Source organism: Tympanuchus pallidicinctus, unplaced genomic scaffold, assembly GCF_026119805.1.
Source record: "Tympanuchus pallidicinctus isolate F22 unplaced genomic scaffold, pur_lepc_1.0 scaffold9, whole genome shotgun sequence".
Classification (NCBI taxonomy): Eukaryota; Metazoa; Chordata; class Aves; order Galliformes; family Phasianidae; genus Tympanuchus; species Tympanuchus pallidicinctus.
In genome coordinates, this window is record NW_026294813.1 from 13,147,119 (window position 1) to 13,165,868 (window position 18,750).

An 18,750-nucleotide genomic window follows, 5' to 3' on the forward strand; every position below is an offset into this window, starting at 1 on the left:
CGAGGGCGGCGGCCCGTGAGGCGGCTGTGGCGGCGGGCATGGCGGGCGGGCTGGGGCGCGGCGGGCGGCTCGGCGGCGGTGAGGGAGCGGCTGCGGGAGGGCACGGGCGGCGATAGCGGCCTGCCGGGGGTTGAGATGGAGCTCGTCCGCAGGAACGCAGCTCCGAAGCTCTGCGAGCCCCGGCGGGGGCTGGGGCGGGATGTGGGTTCCTGTGGAAGCAGAGCTTGTCGAGACTTACGGGTTTTCATATTCATTCATATTTTCTGTGCGGCTGGTACCTGGCTTATTGCAGGGAGCTTTATTTCTCGTTCCTCCAGGTTTTAACGTGTGTCAGAGGCACTGAAAAACAAAGGTGTCCCGCTCTGCGTTGGGGTGCAGAGAGAGCGCCTTGAAACTACAGCTGTGTGCGGTGCTGTGCCACCTTGCTCAGAGCTGCTCTGCAGCCCCGGAGAAAAGGGCTCTGCTCATGCTGCTCCTTGACGAGAGCTGTCAGAAGCTGTCTTTTCCTTCTCCATCAGAAATAAGACACATTTTGCCTTTACAAAAACGGAGTATTTAAGTAATTTTCTTCCATCCGAAGGAAATATCAAAAAAAAAAAAAAAAAAAAAAAAAAAGAGAAAAAAGAAAAAATTGCTTTAATGGTAGCCTCTGTGTTCTGTGAGCAAGCTTATTGAGAAACTCTTTCAGATGTGCACTTTGATTCCTGCTTGATAATTCTGCTACTGTTTTGCAGTTGTCTTTAGGCAGCAGAAATGGAAAAGTTCTGTGTCCATGCGGGCAAAAATGCCTCCTTGCAACTTTGTACCTGAAAAATACCAAGTAAGTCACACTGCACTCGAATTTATGTAAGACTACAGTATGAGCTCTGAGTGATAACCTCACCTGCCATGAATAGTCTGTCCATCAAGTAGGACCTAGAGAATTTTCTTGTTTATTAGAACTATAGTCGTAACCCAGAGATGCATTTGTGCAACATCTCCACGATTTATGGCTAAATTGTTGGTTTGAAAGACTTAGTGGATAAGTAAGCATAGAACAGCAGTCTTGGTTCAGAAAGTTGGTTGTATATTAAAATTTTCTTCTATGAACAACCACTGCATCTTCAGAATGCATGAACAGATATTGACTTTTTTATTCCCCTCAGTCATATCCATATGAACATATGCTGAAGATTCGTGAACAGAATATTGCTCCTTCACTGCGAATGTATTACAAGAAGCCTTTGTTGCTGCATCAAGGACATATGCAGTGGCTGTTTGATTATGAAGGACGAAGATATCTTGATCTCTTTGCTGGAATTGTTACTGTCAGTGTTGGTCACTGCCATCCGTAAGTATGTTACTGATTGATTTCCAGAAATGCAGTACAAAATGCAAGAGAAATACTTCTGATGGCTTTGTTCATCTCAGGCACTGTGAGCCGAAAGTCAGGGTACAATTCACTGGATTTTTGTGTATTACATAGTTGGGTCAATTTCCACAATATTTTGAATAATTCATTCATTTATTTGCTCATCCAGATGGCAAATGCAACCATGTCTGGATTTTCAGCATAGTAATGGAAGTAGGGGTGTATGTGCTTGCATACGTGAGTGTTGAATTAAAGCCCTGTGTCTCTTGTGCTACCTGCAGGAAGGTAACTATGGCTGCCCAAAAACAGCTTGCTTGCCTTTGGCATACCACTAATATTTACATGCATCCATCAATCCATGAATATGCTGAGAAGCTAACTTCACTTCTTCCAGACCCACTTAAGGTACTTCACTTTTGACAGAGCAGGGGTGGGAATCGGGAGTGTCTGTTTATTAAATGGAAATATTTATTATATACATAAATGAGAGCCACAATATCTGCAGAGGGAAATCCTCTTCACAGGCTTTCAGGTAAAGAGAACATGGTGAGCTTCTAGACTTTATCTGTAGACTCACTCAGATGTAGACAAGTGTAATAAACCAAGCTCCTGCTGTTCTGCTTGAGTCTTTCTCTCCAGTAAACACTCTGAAAGGATGATGCCACTTTAAAAATGACTGAAGGAACTGAAATGCTGTTAACTGTTGTTACATGTAATTATCTTTAACTGGATCTTGCAAAAATTATAAGAGCAATGTATTTGACTGCATCTTGAGTAGTGAGTTTTACTGCTATTTAAGTAAACAAACCACATGAATGTCATGTATCACATTCACAGAATCAGTAGGAAAAGTACTGTGATTTTTTTCAGGTAAAAGAAACCAGTCATAAAATGAAATTTGGTTACTAGAGATGTGTGAAGCTATTGCAGTCTTAGAAAATGGAAGAAGAGCGTTAAAAATAAATGAATGTAAAGCATCTGCATAGAATAAGCAGTGGAGTATCTCAGTCTCCTCTGAAAATAAAATTTAAAAGCTGTGCTTCCTGAAAAGAGGTGTAATGAAGAGACTGGCCTTGATTGGGGCTCATTAAGGACTGATTTCGAGAAGAAGCAGAGACTCCTTGCTTGACAGGAGACTGAGTACTTCACAGATCTGAGCTCCAATCTACCCATTCAGTTAATGGTCTTCCCGATGCCAGCAACTCTGTGATTCTGTGAAACAAGGAAGACAACTGAAAAGTGGGGGAAATCAATAAGAGGGAAAACAAGGGAAAAAGATCCCCTTAATTTTCATTTGCAACTAATAAGCAAATTATTTATACCTTTTCTTCACTGCTGTTGTGTCTCTGTCTTTGACTTGTAACTGTTGTACAAGGGTAGTACACAGCTGTGAAAGTTTTTCAGTTGGTCAGCTCAGTTTTACCCAAACGCTTTCATTTTACTCAAAACCATTGTTACATCTTAGATGTGAGATGGAAGACCTGAAGTTTCCTGGCATTAAAGATTTCTGTATTGTCTCATAGTAGATAGACCATCTTGATCATCATTCCCATCTGTAGTCTGTGCGCAACACGAAGTTTACTGCAGTGGCATCTCTTTGTAGCAGTGAAAGTTTATTCCTCATAGTGTTACGAAGTGACATCTAAGCAGATTGTGGTTGTGCACTATACTGACCCTAAGCATTCTTCTGTAGGTGGTTTACCTAACCAACAGTGGGTCAGAAGCCAATGATTTGGCCATGTTCATGGCAAGATTATACACTCGGAACTTCGATGTCATCTGTTTCAGGTAATGCAATTGTTTTAATCAAACTACCTGTGTGTGTAGTTGGTTTCTGTATGCCTAAAACAAAAAAAAATAATGGAAATATCTAACACCAGATCTGCTGAGGACGCTCATTGGACAAAGAAATAGATCAGCTGAGTATTTAGTGCAGGACATTAGGACTCATTTGCATAGGAAACACAAGGGGCAATTTCTGCTTTTCTTATTTAGCTCAGGTTGTGCCATGGTGGACCTCCATTCAAGGTCAGAGCAGTCCTCAGCAATTGCTGCTTTCCTCATTTGTTCCGACTCTGCTCTCATCTATGGGAGTTCAAAGGTACCTCTGAAATAGCAGTGCGGTGAACCACAGCAGGGAACTGATCTGGCTGAAAGCTATCCCAGATGAAAGATCTTCTGGTTTTGTTTGTTTTGTTGCCTTATATTTCTGCCAGATCCCTGAACCACAGTTCACTGCACGGCTACACAAACAGTTCTTCTGACTTTAACTACAGTGGTAGTGCAGAGGTGAGGGCTACGTAAGCACCAATGTAAGCAATTCTTTTACTGTGCTTCCAGACAGCCACAGTTAACAGAATAAAAAGCCAATTTTATGAAGAGTTAAATTTTTCTTCCATTCTGTTCAACAGAACATTGAGTGTCTACCTGGCTTATATATTCTGCATAATGAACTTCTGATTTGTGTATAAAACTAGCAATAAACTTCTATATAGTTTAATGGTCGGCAGTATCTGTTCGAGAGAGCAGCAGTTCCTGTGATTGAAAGAACACAGATGCTTACTCTGCAGGGTTCTGGTGCTGCAGAAGAACTCTGTGAAACACTTACATAAAAGCTTTCTGAATTGCTACCAGTTCAAGTCCTCGTACTCTTGTCTTCGTGAACACACCTCACAATTACAATGTGTGAAACTGCAGGAAACCGATATAGATGGGCAGTTGAGGAACTTTCAAAAACTGAGCAAAAAAAGGCAGTCTGAATCTTCTTGTTCAGAGTGTATCAGTAAACACTTTTCCCAATAATTTGTAGCTCAGAAACATGCCTTCTCAGAACTACAGTCTCTCTTTGGAAGTGAGAAATGTTCTTGTACTTTGTCTGTTTGCACAGAGGAGCATACCATGGAGGCAGCCCTTACGCACTGGGATTGACGTCTATCGGTTCTTATAAACATGGTGTTGCCAATGGCATTGGCTGTTCAACAGTGAGATTATTTTTTTCTTAATATAATAATAATAATCTAAGTAAATAGAAATGTATTTGAACATTTCAATGATTAGTAAGTTTCTGTCTTCAAAGTGCTTAACAGTTACTGATCACATTACACATGTGTTCCTGCAACAAGAGCCGGAAGCCGGATGCTCCACGTAGCACTTATGCTAATTTAGATTTGGGACAATCATAACACAAGTTATCATGATTTACAGAGCTTTGTTTTTTGCTTGGTACTATCATGGAAGTTCAGCTATGTGCAAAGTAGTAATAGTCAAGACTCTTTTTTTCATGTTTGCTTTGGCAAATCTGTGCAAAGCTAATTTCTGATGATCTGAAGATGATACTGCCCAGGAATGAAAATGAACCCATCCTTTATGTCAGCAAGAGAAGAGAGATATCTGTTACTGACCATTGAAGAAAAATGGCAATAAGTTATATCTGTGCCCTTGAGAAGATGAGAATGGCTCTCTGATTACCAGAAGATAGCATTGGATATTCCAGTCTGAACTGGCAGTAGAGCCACAGCATGAGCTCTAGGAAGGCACCTTTAGAGCAGACTCACAGTCTAGTTCACTAGATGAAACATTCCATGTCTTCAGGCAACTCATCAGCAGGATTAGAAGGCAGGAATTCCCAATTTTCAATCTGCTGTAATATCAGCTTGCCAGTACTTTGCAGATTTTGTCATAGTTTAGATTATTAAAGTTCTTATTAGATTATTAGGTTATTAAAGTACTACTGACAACTCTGACAACGCTGCCGTTAGTATTAGGTAACCACAATGGCTGACTAACTCAAAGAGCAAACTAAAGGAAGCAATGGATTGAATCACTACTGCAGGAATACGCATGTGGAGAAATTTTGATATTATTTTATGAGTGTTCTTTGGACAAGTCTCTGGAACTAGATATTCATTTTAGCAGTGGTTTTTGTTGTTGTTATTTGTTTATACATTTGCTATTTCATTAGAGTCATCCTCAGGTATGATTAACATATCTCTTAGAAAGCTGTCATCAGATATTCCTTTTATCTTGACAGACAATGTTACCAGATGTTTTTCGTGGTCCGTGGGGAGGCAGCAATTGTAGAGATTCACCAGTGCAAACTGTTCGAAGATGCAGCTGTTCTGAAGGTTGGTAAATGGTAAAAAGTATGAGTATTTTAGATTAGAGAATACCTGGGGGCCATAGGAGTAAGGTGTATGCTCAGATTATTGTTTAGGTTGTATCTACCTCCACCAGAAAGATGGCCATTCCTCATCAGGCCTCTGGTTAGGATTTGCAAGGGTTTTTGAAGTAAATATTGCAAAAACCTCATTTACCTGCTTCCCACAGGAAAAATGTTGGTCATACGCTCAAATTTCCTCCCAAAATCCTATTTCTAGCATTTTTCATGATCAGCTCTGATTTCGGGATCCTGTGGAACTCAAACCTTCGTACATTGGAAAGAACAGAAACGTTGGTTGTGTTTCATGCATGTCATACAGTGTGGAAGCTCCTCTACTGCTCTCCTTTTGGTAGTAAATTCTGTATTTTTTCCACCATGTCAGTAGACATTTTTTGTTGTTTTAATTCACTTGCATATAAAATATTTTCTTCTTAGTTTTGCCCTCTGTAGTGATCAGGAGGATTAGCTATACTAATTGCTCTATTCTTTGTTACAGCATAGACTGATATGCAACTGTATTCTCCAGAATCCTGGTATCTGCACTAACCTAATGATTCCCTATGCCTTATGCTGGCATTTATTAACCCCTGAGAAAATGTTTACTTATTTCTTCCACTGATGTGAGTGATTCAGAAACACTGTCTCCAATGTGCAGATTACTTAGTTGTTATATGTAAAAAGTCTGGCAGCTTTGCCAGTATCTAAACTCGCAGTCTTTGGAGTATAGTTTATGAGAAAATAAGGGGTTCTTTCCTGTAAGATTTAGAATTTTTTATGTATTTGGGAGGTGATATTTACCATATAGTCAAGTAGTACTTGTAGATTAGATGTGCAGTTTCATGTGTTGATGCTGCTTCTACCACTTTAAGTAAATGGTCTTTAAAATATTTTCCCTCTAAAACAGGTGTATGTCATGCAAACAAACAGTACATTGAACAGTTCAAAGATACTCTGAACACTGCTGTGCCAAAGACAATAGCTGGATTTATTGCTGAACCAATTCAAGTAGGTAGTTTGCCATTTCTCAGTTGCTGTAACGCATAAAGTTTAACTCTGCTTTTACTTACTAAGCCCTGATGTAAGGAGCCGTTGCCTTCCAGGTATGGAGTAAGATTTCTGATTAAAAAGAAAACTGGGAATGTGAACAGAAATTGAGGAAACAGTATTCTAAACAATTTTACCAAAGAAGGGATGTCAGTTAGGTTTCCCACCAATCTGTTTATGTCTTTCTCAGTGCACAGGTTTTCAAGGTACTTGTTTTGGCAGTTTAACCCATTCTGTTTTACAGTGATTGATTTTACGCTGTGGCCTCACAAACATTTATACAAGCACAACTCACTGAACAGGATATTGCCCAATGGGATGGGAATACGTGACCTGAGCAGTTTCAATGCTGAAGCCAGAAATTTGAGACAACAGTCTTGCTATTACCTGAGGGCTGTTGATTTTTTTCTCACTGTAGGATAATCACCCAGCAAAATTCCTGTTTCGTTTTCTGCTCCTGAAGACTTTTTTTTTTCTTGGCAGGGTATTAATGGAGCTGTTCAGTACCCAAAAGGTTTCTTAAAGGAAGCTTATCGGCTAGTACGGGAAAGAGGAGGTGTTTGTATTTCAGATGAAGTGAGTGTTTTGACCTCTCTCAAGTTTTGTCTATCTCTGTGAGTCTTCTGAAAATCCACCTGAAGGCAAACTGGAACTCTCTAAATAAGGGAATTGACAAATATTTCATAGATGGAGGAAATCACAGTGCCTTTTTTCAAGGCTCCTGGTTTTTAATCTTTTTATTCTGCACTGTGGTATTCTAATAATTTTAGACACAGGTAAGGCTTGTAGCAGGCTTGAATCTTTTTTTAGAGTAACATAGAGTAAATTTACAAAATATGCAGTTAATAAATGCCAGCTGTGACCTGGCTGTTGTCACAATAGCAGTCTTTCTTACAAGTGTTGTTGGAGTATGTGAACTCTGGAAAGGGTTTATTTTGCTGTTCCTCTTCAACCATTTATCTAAATGAAATTTGCCTGTTGCCATACTGGTGAACTCTTGGGACTGTGCTACTTGCCTAAGATAGAATAGATCAACAGAAATAGGATTGCTACTTTGGAACATGCTAACAATTGTGTTTCCTCTCCTTTGTTAAGTGGATGCTGCAATGTGTTTGTACATCTCAACCGTCCTAAGATTGGTGAGATGTTAGCTATTCCATTTGCAAAAGAAAAAAACAAATTATAGTAAGTAGTATTTTGTGTAAAGCTACCCAAGTAAGGATCTTACTACAGCAGTTGTTTCTAGGCGCGCTTGCAGATCAGCAATAATAGAAAGAAAAGAAAAATGAACTGTACTGTAAAATGTGAGAAGATAACGGGGATTTCTCTGGGTTTTTCCTTTGAAAGGTACAGACAGGATTTGGACGGACAGGCAGCCATTTCTGGGGATTTCAAACGCATGACGTAGTCCCTGACATAGTTACTTTAGCAAAAGGAATTGGTAATGGCTTTCCAATGGCAGCTGTTGTTACAACAAAAGGTATATTCATTCGGTTCTGCTAAAGATCAAAATAGGGCACATACATAATATACAGCACAATAATTACTTGCTGGAGAGGTGCATGTTCAGATTATTAATAAATCTTGGTCTCAAGCTGTTTTCTGAGGTGAAAGAGTTGGGTTCTCAATTTTGTATGATTTTATCAAGTGCTGTGCTATAGTAGTGTCAAGATTTATTTGAATGAGGTTAGTAGTATAACTAAAGCAGAGATAACCTTGTGAGTCATGGATAGAGATGGTAATAGATCCTGGAGCTCCTCTCTGAGTGCACCATTTTAATGATTAATGCACAATAAGTAAGGCAGCATGTTAACTGACTACTTGATTCATATGAATAAATCTGGTAAGGAACGTTTGTAGGTGATGCCCTAAGGCAACAACTAACTGTTAAGTGTGATATTAGCTTTGTGTTTTCCTTTTTAAGTCTGTCTTTACAATCTGATCTCTATAATGTTTGCAATATATTACAATCTATCATTTCACTCACTTAGAGTCAGGATAGGAGCACAGCAAATTTTTAAGTTAAAGTAGGTAACTGTTGTTACCAAATGTAAGGAAACTGTAAGACTAATTATTACATTTTTTTCTTTAAGAGATTGCAAATTCTTTGGCTCAAAACCTTCACTTCAATACCTTTGGAGGAAATCCTTTGGCCTGCGTAGTGGGATCTGCAGTTCTTGATGTAAGGAGAGTGTTGTGCTTTTTTTGTAGCAAAAGATAGATAAGAAATGCTTGCATTTGTTTACTGTAAAATTGTATGTCGGCAATTTTACAGCTGTATTGAATTTATCAACATTCACAAGCATTATTTATACATAGCTATAGTACCCTGTGTGAAGGGGGAAAAAATTTCATTATCTCCACCGCAAAATTCCATTCCTTTTGCAGGAATACGAGTCATCTGTAATGTCATCTTTTAAGTAAGTCAGAGCCTGTATCTGGAGCAAGAAGATGGTCAGAATTAGGAAAAATAAAATGCAATTGAAGGAAAAGGAGACAGGAGAAAAAAAGTAAACAAAAGCAAGAAAACAAGAGGGAAAAACACTCATGTGAACTTCTAAAATTGTATTTTTTGTTTTCACTCATGAATTTTCTTAAAGCAGATTTTAAGTTTATAAAATGATTTGCACATGTGAGTGCTGATAGCTGGCAGCATGTCAGAACTTTGATTAAAAGTGGTCTTTTTAGAGTAAGGAGTGCATTTAAAAGAATTAAATCACCCAGACTTTACTAAAATGCTGCCTCGTACACAGAGGTGTATTATGTCAAGTTTTATTCTTTCCATATTGCTGGAGAAGGAGTTAAGGTATCTATGGCAAGATTATGGAGGCCAAGTATTTTTCAGCTATGATTATTTGTGAGCATGAATTAGTAAAATATTATGATTGTTGAGAAATAAATAAAACTTGCAAAAGAACAGAGGTTCGGTTTTAACCTGATGCCACCTGATAAAGTGGATGAGAGGAGGAATTTCAGTACTGTAGCAATGAAGGAACACAGTGTGCAAATCTGTGAGAGAAAGTGAAATAAACATAAGGTCACCAATCCAAATGGAGATTAACCAGCGATGAAGGAAGCTTTTCTTGTGGCTTTGTCATTGTATGTCTTTTTTACCAGGCTATTGAAGAAGATAATCTTCAAAAAAATAGCAAGGATGTGGGAACATATATGTTACTAGAGCTTGCTAAACTACGGGAGAAGTTTGAGATTGTTGGAGATGTCCGTGGCAAGGGACTCATGATTGGGGTAGAAATGGTGAAAGATAAGGTTGGTGATTTACTTTATACCTTCTGACTTAAGGTGCCATTGCAAGTTTTATTTCAGCTGAGATGAAATGTGATAATATGAAGATTTTATCTTAAATACTAATGATGGAGTGAAAAAACACTGTACTGGCTAAAACTGAGCTAAAACATTCTGGCATTTCAAGTATTTCACAAGTTTTAAGTAAACAGTGACTTGTGCACTTCAGTTACATAAATTCATCATAGGAAGCAGATCAATTATCATAGAATTAGTTAGGTTTGAAAAGACCTAAGGTCAAGCCCAGCTGGTATCCCAGTACTGCCAAGTCTACCACTAAACCACATCCCTAAGCACTACATCCGCGGCTTTTAAATACCTCCAGAGACAGTGCTGCAGCCTGTTCCAATGCTTCCCTTGAATAACAATTTTTTTTCCTGCTATCTAACCTGAACCTCCCCTCATGCAACTTAAGGCCATTCTCTCTTGTCCCATCATGCACCTTTCAGGAGAGGCCAACCCCCACCTTGCTACAACCTCCTTTGACGTCACTCTGGGCAGCAATGAAGTCTTGCCTGACCACTGTTAGCTAAATAACCACAATTCCCTCAGCCACTCCCCACAAAACCTGTGCTCCAGACCCCTCACCAGCTTTGCTGCACTTCTGTAGACACATTCCAGCTCCTCAAAGTCTTTCTCATAGTAAGGGTCCCCAAACTAATCACAGTATTCAGAGTACAGCCACCAAGTGCCAAGTCCAGGGGGACGATCACATCCTTGCCTGTATTAGCATGTCATTGGGTTTCTCGTGTTCAGCCGGCTGTCAGCCGGTGTCTCCAGGTCCTTTTCTTTTGGGCAGCTTTCCAGCTACTCTTCCCCTAGCCTGTAGCATGGCTTTTACTTTATGCAGCTGATGTTTTCGGTCAGAGATAGCGATGGGATTTATTGGAAGAACTGGAATAATACATTTTTTTCCTGGAATTAATTTAGAATATCCTAGTGAAGCTTACTATTCACATTCCATAGGACAGTCGCCACCCTCTTCCATGTGAAGAAATCAATCAAATCTGGGAGGACTGTAAAGACATGGGTGTTCTGATCGGCAGAGGAGGACTCTACAATCAGGTATCGAACTTCTGGTTAAATTAATTTTAGTTTAGTAAATGAACTAGAAAACATATATATTTAAAAGCTCTCCCTGCTTAATTTTTCTTGGTTTGCAGAACAGGCAGGAGCTGTTTGTTTCCTTTTAAAGTGGGATGAACTTCCTTCAAGCTTGCAGTATTCCTTTGGAAGGACAATTTAACTTAGAGAAGCAGGATAGTATAATATATGTTAATTAGAGGAAACAGCAATATTCAGGTCTGCTAAGCATTTGTTACTGTTGGAGTTATAACCTGATCTGGTGACAGAGAAACAAGTTTATTCTTGCTAGTTCTTTCATTCTAGAGAGCTGATAATATTCTATCTGGATGTTGATATAAAAAATAAATGTAAAGAGAGCTCGTAGCAGCAAATTCAGCAATACAGCACAGAAGTGAGAATTGCAACCAAATGGGCATCAGCCACTTGAACATACGTCATGCTGCACTCATGGCTCTGTGCCACAAGTTTCTTAGAGCATGCAGATTAGTAACAGACTTTGGGATGGTAAGTCAGTTAAACCCTCAGAGCAGCTTTTCTATGAGATGGGTACACGGCTAGAAGAAGCTGGGCACTGCCTCTGTCATCTCATAGGCTTCCAGTCACAAACCAGAAGACAGGTTGTATGCTGCAGTTCAGTGTAGTAAAATCTGATTCTGCTCATGGGATTGCTCTTTGCCTGGGAGCATTATCTGAAGTCAGCCTCAGCTGAAGTGGGGGAAGAAAGCCCGTTATGTGCTTTCTGCATATAGTCTGCATACAGAATACATAGACAGAATAACTTAAAAAGAAAGTTTAAGATTCTTACTCAAGTTAAATGACTTTGTAAACATTATACTACCAAATATTTGGACTATTAGAACCTAATTTCTTACTAAATTGCACTGTGAATATATCCCTCCCTGATCAACATGCAATCCTGATAACAAGCTACGCTGATCTAAGTGAAAGTTTGCTTTTAGTGATTCTCTTCAAAACTTACTGGAAAGCCTTTCATATAAAAAAAAATAACAGCAGGTTAACACAATGCAGGGGACTTACCATTCTCAGTAAGTTCTGTTTCACTATGGCAAAGTTGCTAGAAAGGAAAAAAATGCCCATTTTGTTTCATCTGGCTCTTAGTACAAATCCATCTAAGGGTGGATGTTCAGGCTCCACCTAGAGTAACAGAAACAATCTACTCCAGTCAGCTCTCTTTTGAAAACAGTTGATCTGTCCCTGGAGCAGAGGGGGCATTAGAAGCAGCAGTCAGTGCCTCATTTCAGGGTGTGTTTTTCAGAGGCCTCACTCCCAGCACTGCAGCTCTGTATTATTTTTCATTGTTTTGGTTATATTGTTTAGCAGGGGATGGTGCTAACCTAGATGGGCTGCTAGAACAGGTGTTCTTTGCATATGATCTTAAGGTTGTCTTTTCTTTTTCTTTCTCTTCAGACATTTAGAATTAAACCCCCTATGTGCATTACTAAAAAGGATGTTGACTTTGCTGTTGAAGTAATTCATACTGCACTAGAGAAACACACGGGAAAAGCAGCTGGAAAGTAATCTTGTTTCTTTACGAGATGCGCATCAGACCTGAGCCTTGCTGTCCAGACTCTAAAGGAAGCATAGTCTAAAGATAAAATACTTGTCAGCATCATAAGACTACTGTTAAAGAACCAGACTTAAAAGAATGCTCTCTACCCCATTTTATCAAAATACAGGCATTTCAGTTGCCCTCAGCAAGGCAACAGGCAATGCTAGAGGTTGGGAATGGTCAAAACACAATAGTTTATTTCAGCTGCTCCTTGTTCCTTACACTTCTACTGCTGCTTTTCTCTCACTGGTTTTCTACGCTCCAGCAGAAGTTCTCTAGCAGGCTATAGTCCCCTTGGGTGAGGTTACAGATTATTTGTTCCTTTGTTCCTACTTTGTTCCTGTGTCTCCTTTGCTGCCATTTCTTACCTACATTTTCAGCAGAGGCAATACAAACTCTTGCTTGATTGAACGCTGGCATGTGGTAGGACTGCTGCAAAGCCAGCTGTGACCAATACAGGGGAGTCCCTGACCACCTCTTCCACGGCATCACCTCTGCAGCTACCAGTGCCTTTTACACCCAATAAGCATGAGCATACGTAAAAACCAATATTTCATCATTGTTTTATTTTATTTAAATAACAAAAATAATCAACTGAAAAGTTTTTTTGCAGCTTAAGTCTTACCCCATAACATGAGATTTCACACAAAGTCACTCTTGGGCTAGGACGCATTCTGAGCAGAATGTAACTGCATGTCTCAAACAGAGCTAAAACTTTATCACAATGATACAATGTAATCACAACATTAAAAAATCTGTGCACACAAATTGAAAGTTTCTAATTATGGAAATTATTTTTAATGTCAAATCCAGTCATCATCCCCTCAAAAAAAAAAAAAAAACAAAACAAAACAAAACAAAACAAAACAACTCTTTGCTTTTCTTCCTGCTGCTTTTTGATTTGTGGTTATTTAGCAAAGATAGGTGTAACAAAGTACAACTTTTCTAACATAATCACTTTTGAAACAAAATTTTTGTTACCTTCTCCACTCTCCAATAAAAGTAGCATTGTTGTCTGTTAGCAAGAACTATACATTTGTCATTTTACTTTGATGAAAGTTTTAATGTTTGAATAATTTCTTGATCTAATAACAGTTCTGTTTCCACCCTTTTTTTTGATAAGCTGAAATGCCGGAGCAACTCAGGTAAGGCAAGAGCATTGCATTTAGAAAATGCAATGACAGAAATACAGAAAAAGCTAGGAGTATACTAAAAATACCATATCCCCAAGTCCTCCATGAACATTGGATTCTCTGACTTCACTGACTGCTTGTTTTGCAAAACTCTTTTGTTCACTTGCACTCCAAACTCAGGTGTTCATCTTTTCTTTTTGTTAAGTGTTATTCAGAATGAATTAATTACACACTTAAACAGAGACATAATACCAGTTCCCATTTTGTTTTTCATTAGGAAATCAAAACACATGTGGAGAGCAATCCATACCACCTGCCACTCTCTCCTCAATTGGCAGCATCAAGTGTGCATGTACCATGGGACAGAACCCCTACGTGCAAGTCAACTCATACACATTAATACTGACACTTCAGCCATCATCCATTCCTTCCCACACTTATTCCAGGAAGGCTCATCCACAGGATTTCCCTCCCCAGTACAAACACCTTAGCACACATGGTCACGTACAAAACTAACAGGGACTGTCCAAACTGTAATTAACCAACTCTGACATCTTTCCCCTTTTGTCCGCTGGTTAATGTGAAGAGGACACTGAGGATGGTTACTCCTCCACTTGTGCTGCTCGTATTTCATTTTTGATGGAAGATCAAAATAGCAGAGTCCAATCTTAGCCTCAAATAATTTTCTGTCTCTGTAAAGAAAACAACTGTGATGTGGTAAAATAATGTATTCCCTCTGCATAGTTACTCCATCCACACAAGTTTCAACAGAAATGCTAGGCAACTCTGCATCACCACTGCCCCTTCACCAAGACAGCTGTCAGAAGGGTAGGTCAAGTTCAGTCAGTAAAGAAAAAATGGTAAAAACAAGCAAAAGCAAAAATTGCTCCAGGAGATAACATTCTCCTTGTTACATCTTCCAAATCTTCCTTTTTTTTCTTTTTTCCTTTTTGTTTCTTCCACCAAAACCTGGGATTGCCTTCCCACTTTACCTCAGAATAGGCAATGCACACTTTTCAATGTTTTAGAGAATTTTCTCGTTGATTCTAAAGACTGTCAGTGTAATAAAGTTTTATCTGTTTTTACGTTTCTCTTTTTTGCTTCTGGTGTGAACAGCTCCATTTACAGACAGTGCCTGTGTTGCTTTTGCATGTCCTGTTGCTTTTAGATGTTCAAACAGTTTATTTCGGGATGGAAATGTACAGTTGCAGGTTACACAGTGAATGGGAACTTCATTCTGAAAGATGAAAGAAAACAAACTGTTCACATTTGTGCAAGATGTGTAATAAATACATTGTGTAATAAATAGAATACACCAACTGGCTCTACCTAGCTACTCGTAGAAGAATTAAATGTGACTAAATTGTTTGTTTCTCTAATTAATATCCTATTGCTGATTGGCAATTAAAATAGAATATTAAAAGCATAACTTTGTGAAACTTTAAGGAGAGCCAAGTAAAGACAAGAATACAGCAGAAGCTTACCAACAGTAATTAATGAAAAAGATTACTTTGATCTCACGTCAGTAAACAAGACTATAAATATAGTATTTTGAGTTTGAGGTATGCTGAATTTATGCCTTAGGTGTAGCTATTACAAGAGTTGTTCTTCTGGGAAGAACCAATATTTGGAAAGATGCAGACAGTACTGTCTCCCACCTGCCTGCTGAGAGCAGCCATCTTCAGATGTTTACATTTTTTGGTTTGAACTGCTTTGATAACTGAGTTCTAGCCACTCTCCTAGACCTGAAATTTAGCCCTGCACTTCTTTGCATAGACAAGAGCTGATGTTCCAATGTCCAAAATACTAATAAAATCACAGAAAGAGAACCCATTATTATTAAAAAGTAAATAGTAAACCAGAACAGAATTTGGCAACTGGAGGTAAAACAAACTTTTTTTTGTTTGTAATGACATGACTCTGTTTTTTTAAACAGTGTAAGTAATTCAACATACCACTGTTTGGTGTTCTGAAGATCCCTTAGCAGACTTTTTTGCATCCTTGGCTTTTTTACCCTTAGGCTTACTGCTGCTGACAAAGAGAAACCAAGATTAGTACACAAGAATATTCAAATTAAAGAGTAATTGCATTCAAGTCACTGTTCTTTCTTCACACAATCTAAGTGGTTCCAGCAAAATAGAAAGCCATGCGGCTTACGTGAAATCTCAAGACTCTGCTAAAGGATGAATCAGCTACTTGTGAATGATGCAGTGCTGATATGCAGTCTAATACCATTTCCAAAGTAAATCCTAACACTCTTTGTTCAGTACTGTATTTATGTAACACTGATTTAGTGGAGTAGCCCTAAATTCACAGGTGAGAAAGATCTGCTTGTTACAGTATCAAACATGACATAAAATGACATGGTCAGCACACCTTTTCACTTCACTCTGTGCTTCATTCACTTGGCTATTATCTTCTGTAGCACTTGCTTCCTCTGTCACAGCACATCTTTGGTTATCATTTACAGACTGCTCAGCTGGGCCACTGTCTTTCTCCACACAGGGCAATTCCTTTCTCTCAATTGTTTCCTCATCAGCACTTTTATCCAAAGAGTCCTCGTATGTCTGTCCAAATAGAAGAAATAAAAGTTACTTGATGCTCATTAGTGACTATGCTTATCATCATTTACCTTAAAACATGAGTGTGTGGGGAGAACACAAAACCATGAAGCCTCTGAATTTTACACTGTATTTTCAGTGGGATTCCAACAAGCAAAATCTTCACTCCTCTCTTCTGAAAGATGAGACCAGCTGTGTTTTTAATTACACAAAGAGCTTGAACACAAGGCTCTATGTCTCATCACATCATAATGGCTTTGTTTTTAACTTTGACTAACATTTTGACTGGTTTCTGTGCCAGACATCTGTATTAGGACACTTAAGCCAAAATAACTGAACCGACTGAAGCAAAACACACTGTATCTTCCCTCCCTATCTTCTGGCTACCTTTTCCATGTATCAGAATCAGAGTCAACAACTGTTTAGTAAGAGGTCAATATCTGTGCATGTCTGAGGCAAAGCTCAATTTCCAAAAGTAGAATAAACGTAACACTGTGTTAATATAACTACATCTCCTACAGTAACTCTTGCAGACATAGATAGCTTAGCCACGTTTTCTCAGGTAGTTTTATCTCCAGGCAGAAAACCAAAGATCACAATAATTCTCAACTCTCGGTGAAGACTGATAGCAGATAGAAGTTACCCTTCTAGGACCTCTGCATAACAAAATTCCAGGTCAGTTATGTGAGTGTGCAGCCCACATTCCAGGCTGCAAAAAACCTAACTTCACATAACTGAAGGATGGGAGACAAGGTGCCTACACAGAACATTTATTAAGTAGATGAAAAAGAATTTCAGGGAAACTGAAAAGGAAGTGAAGAAGCCAGAGTTGCATAAGATGTTGATGGCCTGCATGGAAACAAGAAGGGCAAGCCAATACAACTTGGACAATGCAAAACCAACAAAGAGAAGCAAGAAAAATTCAGCTGATTGAAAGCCTTGGAGAAGTTTCTTGATAAGGGATGATGATGAGGAGAGGGCAGAGAAAGGGAACACAAAACACTGGAAGGGTTAGGCTGGGGAAAAACCCTGAGGCCATCCTGGAAAACATGCAAGATGCAGGATCTAGCGTATGTAGCTCAGTGGTTTCATGACTATGATTGAGTGATACTGAATAGGAAAGAAGTACAAGTAGGAAAGGATCATGCATGAGAAAAGCAGAGGGAGCAGTCTGCCCTGTGTGGTGTTCCTGACACTCAAGGCTGACACAGACATGCAATTCTTGAATCCCAGCCTGCTCCTGTCAGCACAGATCTGTTCTGTCATGCACAGATGGGATCCTGGAACATGCCAGATTGGCATTACTGGTGCCTGGAATGCAAGTGAGAGGTGGAGTGAATGGTGTTTGTTAGTTTCAGTAGGATGCTAATAAAGTTACTTTACAAACAGTACATTCTTCCAGGTCTATCAATCAAAGCAGAAGACCATCACCAAACAGTTAAGTCACAAATACATCAGAGCCACCGCTGGTCTTGCTGATCAATTCCTTGCATTCTCTCTCTGTCCATTCAATCTCCTTTCTTTACATTTCAACCCATAAGCTCTTTGGAACATGCACCACATTTATTCTGTTTGTACAGATGCTTCTCAAGTCAGGTCTGTGAGATGTATTACGATAATATATGTTGTAAATAAAGTTCTTTGAAATTCATTATGTCTGACTGCCTACCATCATTGTTTTCTGTTTCTTCTTCTGCTTCTTGGAGAGTCTGGAAAGGTAAGAATGTAAAATAGACTTTTTTTAAAAAGAAAACATTAATACAATTTCTAGAAAGGTATCAAATTATATTTTTCTTAACACTGTAACATGAGAGAGATAGCAGCCACAACTAGAAAACAATTCTCATCTGAAATGAAAGCAACACTTCTCATCATCTACTTACTGCATTAACAAAACATTTATTCTGCTCAGACTGAACTTAAAGATACTAAAAAGGCAGCTGATATTATGCTTGATCCATTCAAAGAATGGAAGTTGTACAACGTAACTTATTAAGTTCCATTCATTTTCAAGCACACTCGTTTTCTACCTATGCCAGCATCCAACTGACAAAGAGTAGCATAACTAAACTGGTATACACTGGAACTGCACCAAGCTTCTCTGTTTGAAAAATACCCTACATATGAATCTGGACAAATTAATGTATGCATTTTATTGGAACTCCAATACAAAGAAATGTTTTAAATTGGCACAAAACTGTGAGTTCCAATACAACAACTAATCCAGTCAGAAGCTCCCTCTGAGCTCAGAGATTTAATAAATCATAACTCATAATAAAATTTAAAATAATAAATAATTTTAAGTACTTCTGTTTGGGCACCTCTCCTGTTTCTTCCTCCTCTTTGGTATGCATTCCATTCACATCATCTGAAGACGCAGGAAATTTCTCTTCCTCTTCTTCCAGTTGCTGTCGTAACAGTGCCACCATCTCCCGATGCTTCTTTGATTTTTCATGATTCTTCATGCTATGAAGATTATTGAATAGTTACTGCAGGTATATTTGAGTAAATACTGTTACATATAAATTAACAAAAGGGCCATT

The 18,750-nt window shown here is 38.8% G+C and overlaps 2 protein-coding genes across 3 annotated transcripts in view; one reads left to right on the top strand and one right to left on the bottom strand.

Moving 5' to 3' along the window:
• Window positions 1-14,731, top strand: AGXT2 (alanine--glyoxylate aminotransferase 2). The gene is made up of 14 exons (XM_052670545.1): window positions 1-78; window positions 735-820; window positions 1,146-1,330; window positions 1,633-1,756; window positions 3,045-3,139; window positions 4,239-4,332; window positions 5,382-5,475; window positions 6,415-6,515; window positions 7,038-7,130; window positions 7,902-8,034; window positions 8,648-8,736; window positions 9,672-9,821; window positions 10,824-10,922; window positions 12,372-14,731. The coding sequence occupies exons 1-14, from the start codon at window positions 39-41 to the stop codon at window positions 12,480-12,482; spliced, it is 1,494 nt and encodes a 497-aa protein (XP_052526505.1). The 5' UTR covers window positions 1-38; the 3' UTR covers window positions 12,483-14,731.
• The window catches only part of DNAJC21 (DnaJ heat shock protein family (Hsp40) member C21), a 16,351-nt gene continuing 10,882 nt past the window's right edge, over window positions 13,282-18,750 (bottom strand). Inside the window, exons 8-12 of one of the 2 annotated variants that reach the window (XM_052670544.1) lie at window positions 18,515-18,673; window positions 17,877-17,916; window positions 16,023-16,213; window positions 15,602-15,674; window positions 13,282-14,883 (exon numbers count right to left, since the gene is read on the bottom strand). In XM_052670544.1, the coding sequence (XP_052526504.1) occupies window positions 14,719-14,883; window positions 15,602-15,674; window positions 16,023-16,213; window positions 17,877-17,916; window positions 18,515-18,673 (628 nt within the window). In that variant the 3' untranslated portion in view covers window positions 13,282-14,718. Of the gene's footprint in view, window positions 14,884-15,601; window positions 15,678-16,022; window positions 16,214-17,876; window positions 17,917-18,514; window positions 18,674-18,750 lie in introns of both variants that reach the window. The other variant, XM_052670543.1, reaches the window with a different exon arrangement.